This window comes from Humulus lupulus, chromosome 4 (assembly GCF_963169125.1).
Source record: "Humulus lupulus chromosome 4, drHumLupu1.1, whole genome shotgun sequence".
Taxonomy (NCBI): Eukaryota; Viridiplantae; Streptophyta; class Magnoliopsida; order Rosales; family Cannabaceae; genus Humulus; species Humulus lupulus.
In genome coordinates this window covers 222,044,349-222,052,313 of record NC_084796.1, presented here as the reverse complement: position 1 = coordinate 222,052,313, position 7,965 = coordinate 222,044,349, and the positions used below count along the sequence as shown (strand labels likewise).

Below are 7,965 nucleotides of genomic sequence, written 5' to 3'. Positions count from 1 at the left end.
CATAGACTATTTCTCCCAACATCACAAAGTGCTCCAAATGAACACTCTTTTACCTTTATTATCTTCCAACGTTTGATTTCATACCTCTAAAAAATTCCCAAAATATTATGTGGAGGAAAGAAGAAGAGAAGAAGAAGAAAAAGAAACAATAGACCACAATTGTTTTTCGGCCGAGGCATGAAAAGAAATCATTCAAGAAATAATCATATCAAATTAGATCGGATAGAAGAAAACTGTGCGATTTGCCATCAGACAATAGTTGCAATTTTACAAAAATGTAAGCATATGTTGAGTAGTTGCTGTAGAAATAAAAAGGAACGAAATTACCGAATAATAATTTGGGTTGAGTCGCAGACTAGATCGCTCTCTTTAAGACATTCGCAGCACTGTCCAGAAATGGTGCAAGCAGACTATCATCTTAGGTCGGATGGCGGCGCACGTGTAGTGGTCAGGTGAGCCTTTGTGTGACTCCTCCCTCTTCCACAAAAGTGGGTACCCCTTGGGGCACAATCCCAAGGCTCAAGTCCACAATCTATATACCCTTACATGAGTATTCTAAAACATTGTGAGACTCTTCCTCTAGGGAGTCATTAAAGCACATTTTCTATTTTTTAATAATTCACTCTTGTATAGATAAGTTCCAACGGCATATATTTCACATATCTTGCATTAGGAATTGGGTTGAACGTAAACAAACATGTCCTATTTGTCGTCGTTTTGTACGTCCAGTTAACGTATCCAATTCCTTCATAAGATTGGTACGCTAAATTTAGTCTTTTTTATGTCTATGGAATTAATGTCTTTTAATTTAATTTACTTTTTTTCTCTCGTATTATGATACTTCTCTATATAACATTTATACTACTAAATGCATTCATGAATTTTATTTATTTATTTTTCTTCTTAAACGGCTGAAACATGGATATATAGATTAGAGAGCAAACTTTTGAGATCATACTATGCTATACTAATAAGCCTAGGATACAGATTATTCATAGTGAAGAGTGAGATTGATCGATCCTTAAATGTGTTATCTTTTCCTCATCGCAAATATAGATGGTTCAGCCCACCACAGACCTCTGGTTCCTTTGGCATCGCCATTAACGTGTCGAGTCGAGTTGTGATTGATTGGCCATGGAAGCTACATAGGAACAACAACACTATCAGCTCCCTACAACTAAACCAAACCAAACCAAACCAATGTTATAAAATCCAATTAGCTCAGATGGTAGACTATGCCTTACACGCCTCATACTCTTTACAATAGCATATCTTATAATTTGTAGCAACCGAAAATTTAAAAAACAAAAACAATGTTCACTACTACTAACATAAAAAGAAGAAAAAAATATCTGGGACAGATCAGTACAAGTTATGGGCACAAACAAGAAAAATATCCAAAAATATCCGGCGGTCCCTGCTTAGATCTTGATCATAACTTAGTCATAATACAAAACTTGGGAGGAAGAAGGGGACTATTCTATGGCATAAAAACTATGACCCGTGGCTTTTTCATCACGAGGGTTTCTAGTTCTACTACCCTCCATGGTTGTCTTAGCCTTTTTGCAATAAAGCTAAGAAGCCTTTTAGGCTATTCAGCTGAGATGAAACTTAGGCCGATTTCATTCCTAATCAATGCATCAAAAGTCTGAAATCACAGTCGTTGGTTACCACTATGTATTCATATCCCACACCATCTGCGCGACTGTGGAACTCATCCATCTCGGAACTTGGTACCTGGATCCCAACCAATACATTTGCACCAGTTTCACCCTGTTGGAGGGAAGTTTAATGATATGATAAACCTGGATCACTTGATATAATAGAAAAAAGAATAGATAAGATTTTTTCCACCGAACTATTACACTTGCAATTCGGACCCCCGAATTTTTCAAGTTGTTAAAAGGTCCTCGTGAACTATGCACCGTTTCTAAATATGGGACTTCCGATAGTTTCTGGATGACGTGGCTAGTAGAAGACTGGTTTGGCAGTTTGGGCACTACCACATCAATGCTATGTGCATAATTAATTAAAAAAAAATTAAATTATATATATTTTTTACTTCTTTTTATTTAAATATTAAAAAAAATCACATACAATAGCAAATTTAATAGTATTTTATTTGTATCATTTGCTTTAGTTCTATTTACATATACAATAAATTTCTTGTTTGATTAATTATGCTTCAATTTTTTTCCTCAGTGATGGTGAATTTTAAAAATTAACTACATTAAACAAATTAAAAAATAATGTTTTATGAACTGGAGTAGAAAAAGATGACATGGCTAGTAGAAAAGTGATATTCCTCGAATAAAGAAAATTGTAAATTATTGGGTAATGGTGACTGGGTCATATTATAATCATACAATATTTATTAATTTAAAATTTTATTATTATCATACTTTTCTACTCCAAGTCATAAAATATTTTTTTATTTGTTTTAATTTTTTAAATTCAACATCTTTTTATGAAAAAAAATTGAAGTAAAGTTAATCAAACAAGAAATTTATTATACATACAAATAAAACTAAAGGAAATAGTCAAATAAAATACTATTAAAATTACTATTGAATATAATTTTTAAATTTTTTTTAATATTTAAATAAAAAGAACTAAGAAAATATTTTTATAAAAAAAAGGGAAAAAATATATATATATAATTTTAAATTTCTTTTAATTAATTAAACCCGTATAAGTGCCCAAACGGTCAAATCACTGTTCTGTCATCCACGTCACCTAGAAACTAACTTAAGTCCCATATTAGTTAAATGTGCATAGTTAGTTCGGGCAAAAAAATCCTATTTATTATAGAAAAAATAAACATTACAAGAAGTTTGGTTCATTCCATTTTAAATGTTAGGATTGCAAAAGTATATTGAAAGAGAAAGCTCAAGAGTTTTGTTTTGATGCCAACCTGTCCACGGTAATGGAACAAACTTATATTCCATCGAGGGCTGAATTCGTCTAAGAACTTCATCAGTGCACCGGGTCTCTCTGGGAATATGAAACGGCAAAGGACCTCGTCTTGAACATGTGATCTTCCTCCCATCTGAAAGAAGCTCAAAACGTGGTAAACTACCGATATGACATGGCCACATTGCTCGTAGGAAAAGAAATCACTCCCCATATTGATTAAGGGAAGGAAAGAGGTTATTTAAAACTTGCAGACAGAGTCGGAGAAACAACTTGCAATGAATCAAATGAAGTTGCTTAAGATATAATAACGGGAAAATGATTTAGGAAAACTAAATTACCAAGTAACGCAAGTGATCTTTAACCAGGTCATTTTCTGAGAGATTGTGAGTCTTAAGTTGAGAAGACTCCATTCGCTCTTGCATTTCACTGAGTTCTAAAGCTGTATGAACACCAACGCTGTGCGTAATATGAGAATGTTAAAAAAATGTGCCATGTGCAAAATTAACCAGCTGCTGGAGACTGAGAGAAATAATCCTTAGACGATAAATTAAATTGAACAGAAAATTTGAAATCTGAACAATATTCACAAATGACAAGCAGTTACCTGTACAAAACAACAGCCTCTTTATCAGAGCTGTACCTATATTTGAATTCAGTAATATTCATTGGCCCTACCTGCCCAGACAAACGTAAATTGACACCATAAACACAAAAGATGTTCAATAAGAAAGTTAATGAAGTCGCATCAACATACCAGTTCACAAAACTGCTTGAAGCTCCCAGGCTCCTCAGGCAAAAGGGTTGCAAGTACTGCCTCTTGTTTGCGACCAACATTAGCAAGTTCAGTCACTACTCTCAGTTTATCAAAGTTCATATTTGCCCCACTGGTTATTGCTACAACATTTTCTCCTTTAAGACCATAATATCTACAGTATGCTTCAGCTCCAGCAAGAGCAAGAGCACCTGCTGGTTCCAGAATACTCCTTTTCTCCTCAAACATGTCCTGCACACAAGAACCATAACATTATGTTTTCAAAATTTTCAAGTAATAAGTGACACCTTCTCAATTAGTTCTAAATGAAATATATATTAATGCAGCCTTTTTCATTTTAGCAAACATGTAAAATCGAAAATGGACCACAGCTAATCTTGCCACAAGTGGATCACATAGCCAGCCGCATTACAATCCTCAAGAACAATCTAATCATATGCATACCATGCAAGAACGGATGCATCGAGAATTAAGGCCAAGAACAAGCACACAGGCTTTGAAACACATAAGAAGCCTCACCTTTATTGAGGCACAAATGGCATCACGGTTAACAAGAACTATACCATCTACAAGTTCTCTGCATATACGGAAAGTTTCTTCCCCAACCTCCTTAACAGCTACACCATCTGCGAAACCTCCAACCTGGTCTAAGATCACTCTCTGCCCATGATGTAATGACAATGCCATTGCATTTGCATCAGCTGGTTCAACCCCAATAATCTTCACCTGTAATTGTAACGTACATCATTTAATTAATAATCAGAAACTATGCATCACGATGTACAAAGAAAACAATGACCCCAAAGAAAACAATGACCCCAAAGTAAGAGCAAAGAAAGAGACCAAAATAATAATAATAACTAATTATAGAATAAACTAACTCAACACTTAGAAGCCCAAGCATTCAGTCTCCGATCATAAGCATGTGTCAGTGAATTTACAAAGCTCCAATAATTAAGGAGTAATTTGACAAAAAAAAAGCGGTAAATCCAAAACAATGACCCCACATTAAGAGCAAGTAAATAGAAAATAGTAAATAAATTGTCCGAACACTAAGAAGCCCAAGTATCCAGTCTCCGTGCATAAGTTTGTGCCTAGAGATTTAATAAAGCTCCAACATTTATGAAGTAAAATTTGTGGGGAAAAAAAGGAGGTGAATTCTAACATAGCATGTTGCATAAAAAAAAAGTTTTTCAGGAGATAAAACCAACAAACCTCCGGAGAGACCCTCTTGACATAGGCGGCAATACCAGCAATTAGCCCACCACCCCCAACGGGTACAAAGATAGCATGCAATGGGGTTTTGCTTTGGCGCACAATTTCCATCCCAACCGTCCCCTGGCCTATTATCACATCTGGGTGATCAAAGGGAGGTATAAACGTACGACCCTCCTCTTTACCCCGTTTCTTTGCATAAGCTTGTGCCTCATCATAAGAGTCTCCCACTAGAACCACCGTAGCCCCCAACCTCTCAACTGATTGCCACTATCAAACGGAGCAAAACACAAAATTCATTAGACATCTTTCTTGGTCCATAAAAGCAAACCGCGTCATCATAAAAATAAGATATTTAAAAAAAAAAAAAAAAACCTTAATTTCTGGTGTGGTAACAGGCATAGCAATCAGAGCATTACAACCCAGTTTCTTAGCAGATAATGCAACTCCTTGGGCATGATTTCCAGCAGAAGAGCAAATAACCCCTTTATCCAATTGTTCCTTGGTGAGCTTGGCCATCATATTATAAGCTCCCCTGAGCTTAAACGAGAAAACCTACAAAAACCCAAAAGAGAAAAGGTAATTCAATCATTTTCCCACACATAATCGACATTCCCGACGACCCAATTCATACTTACAGGCTGTAAATCTTCCCGCTTCAACCAAATGTTATTCTCAAGCCGTTCCGAGAGCTTGGGAGCCAACTGAAGCGGAGATTCAATGGAGATATCGTAGACCTTGGAGGAAAGTATATTAGTCAAGTAACTCATCGCATCAATGATCCCATCATCGTCCTCTTCAACCACCCGGTCCGGCACAGCCCCAACGTAACCAGCCGGGTACCGCAACGAATCAGTCGAGACCCTCATCCGAGGCAGCGGAGAGCCCTGAAACGCGCCATTTTCGCGCGTCACGACGCCCGACGAAGAGGGCGGGTTCGGAGAAATCTCAGCCGCCGTCTGTTTAGACAGCGTGGCGGCGATGGTGAAAGGCCTGAAGTTAGCCATCCTCAACCCGCGGGTCCCTTTGGGGATTAAGTGGGTCGGGTCGGGTTGGAGAAGATGAGATATCGCCGAGTTTAGGCGCAGGGTCTCCATGGTTTTTCGGCTTCTCTCTCCTCACTGTTTATGTATATTTTAGAGAGAGAAAGCTCGTGCATACATATACAAAAACAGAAATGAGTGACAGTTTATTTTATATTCGTTGGTGGTATTTAATATTTATAGTGACCGGAGAGAGCAGACACTTTTTGAAACTCCAACGTTAAAATCACCCGCAAGTACTGTTATATTCATTGACTAGTGTCATAAATTACAGACAAAAGGCTGACGTGGAGTCTTATAATTGGAACGTTGTATTGGTGTTTGTATCCCTCCGGGTGGATTTAACATAGTTCTTGTGCTCTTCAGCCGTATGTGAAACATGTCGTGTGTATGTGTTGTTTTTGTTGAGTAGATATACGTTTGTTACCCAATTCTATACATAGTTACGCACAGTCTTTTGGCGTTGAGGTCTTCAATTACTTCTTGAATTCTAAAGCAACAGCTAACACATAGGGTTTGTTCGGTAACATTGAAATAAACAGTTTTATGTTATTTGAATAGAAATGTAACAACCAAACGTAAAAATGTGTTCGGTAAACTTATTTCTATTTTTTATTTTTTAAAATTTTAATTAATATTTGCATAATTTTGAAAACAGTTTTTTCTTACTTTTAATTTTTTTAAACATTTTCCTTCTCTTTCCTCTTTAGTCTTTTCTATCAAAAGTATTTTTATTTTTTAAAAACAAAAAACAAAAATAGTTATTAAACATTTTATTTTATATAAATAAAAAAATATAAAACAAAAATATATTTTTATTATTGTGTTTAAAAAATTTAAAAATAAAAATTTTACCAAACGCAAACTTTTTAATTTTTAATTAATTTGTGATTACTTAGCACCGTTAGGTCACGTTTGACATGTTGTATATGGTGGTCTATTGTATTAAATAAGTAAATATTATGTTTTGATTGAATTTTGTATTGTATTAATTATTACAATCACAAATTTTAGGTCACATTTGACATGTCGTATATGGTGGTCTATTGTATTAAATAAGTAGAACATTATGTTTTGATTGAATTTTGTATTGTATTAATTATTACAATCACAAATTTTGATACAATAGGAATCATATTACTAAATATATAAGAAATTATATGTGTTAGCTCCTATTGTAATATTTTTGAAATTAAGTTGTATTTTGGAAAGGTTCGGGGCCGGGGTCTGGGTCCATGGTTGGTTCCGGGTCTTAGGCTGGGGTCAGGTTCGGGGCTAGGGTTTGAGTCCGAGGCCGGGAGCCTAGTCTGGGGCAGGCATCCAAAACTTGATTATATTTTTTTTACCAATACAATGCAAATGTGATGCTTTTTCGATGCTGTCGCGATGCAATATTGAAAACTTGATTTTTTTTTTGCCAAAACGATGCAAATGTAATTCTTTTTCGATGCTCTCCATAGAAACTTGACAAAAATTTTGGTGAGGCATAACTTTTTACTTTGATAAGTTTTAGTTAATTTTTTTAATCTTAGTATTTTTTTTTCGAGATCTACACTTTTATAAGATTTAAAGCCTTAAATTTTTTATGTAGAACACAAAAATTAATCATGAGTGCTTTAATAGATGCTTCAATGGTTGTGGGTTTTTTTTCTCTTTGTTTTCGGATGGTTGTGAGTAGAGAGAAAGAGAAATGGGAGAAATAAAGACGATTTGAGAGAGAGAAGCTTTTGGTCATGGGGAAGTGGTGCTGGTGCTGGTGCTGGTGGGGAGGTGGTGGCCATGGGGAGGGGCTGCCATGGTCTGAGAGATAGTTTGAGAGAGATGGGGAAGTTTAATGAGAGGGGCATTATAATCAAAATTTTACAAAATGACATATATTTAGGATGTCTATTAAATTTGTCACATGGGTGAAATATGGTATACTATTAAGCATATACCGTGAAATTTCCCAATCAAAACTACCTACTTCTAGGTTCAAGTGCACAAATTGACAAGTGAGTATATTGTAAGGATTAATGT

At 35.5% G+C, this 7,965-nt stretch overlaps 1 protein-coding gene across 4 annotated transcripts; it reads right to left on the bottom strand.

The window, feature by feature from the left end:
* Positions 1-873: 873 nt before the first annotated feature.
* On the bottom strand, positions 874-6,095 carry LOC133831235 (threonine dehydratase biosynthetic, chloroplastic). Of its 4 annotated transcripts, XM_062261446.1 has the most exons (10): positions 5,542-6,094; positions 5,279-5,458; positions 4,904-5,173; positions 4,208-4,414; positions 3,671-3,919; positions 3,521-3,591; positions 3,255-3,372; positions 2,915-3,049; positions 1,672-1,773; positions 874-1,141 (listed from the first exon to the last, which is right to left on the bottom strand). In XM_062261446.1, exons 1-10 carry the CDS (start codon positions 5,998-6,000, stop codon positions 1,031-1,033), a joined length of 1,902 nt encoding a protein of 633 aa, XP_062117430.1. In that variant the 5' UTR covers positions 6,001-6,094; the 3' UTR covers positions 874-1,030. The 4 variants fall into 4 exon arrangements, with proteins under 4 accessions (XP_062117430.1, XP_062117432.1, XP_062117431.1 ...); XM_062261448.1 differs by lacking the exon at positions 1,672-1,773 and having other exon boundaries at positions 5,542-6,095; XM_062261447.1 differs by lacking the exon at positions 874-1,141 and having other exon boundaries at positions 1,297-1,773; positions 5,542-6,093.
* Between the last annotated feature and the right edge of the window lie 1,870 nt (positions 6,096-7,965).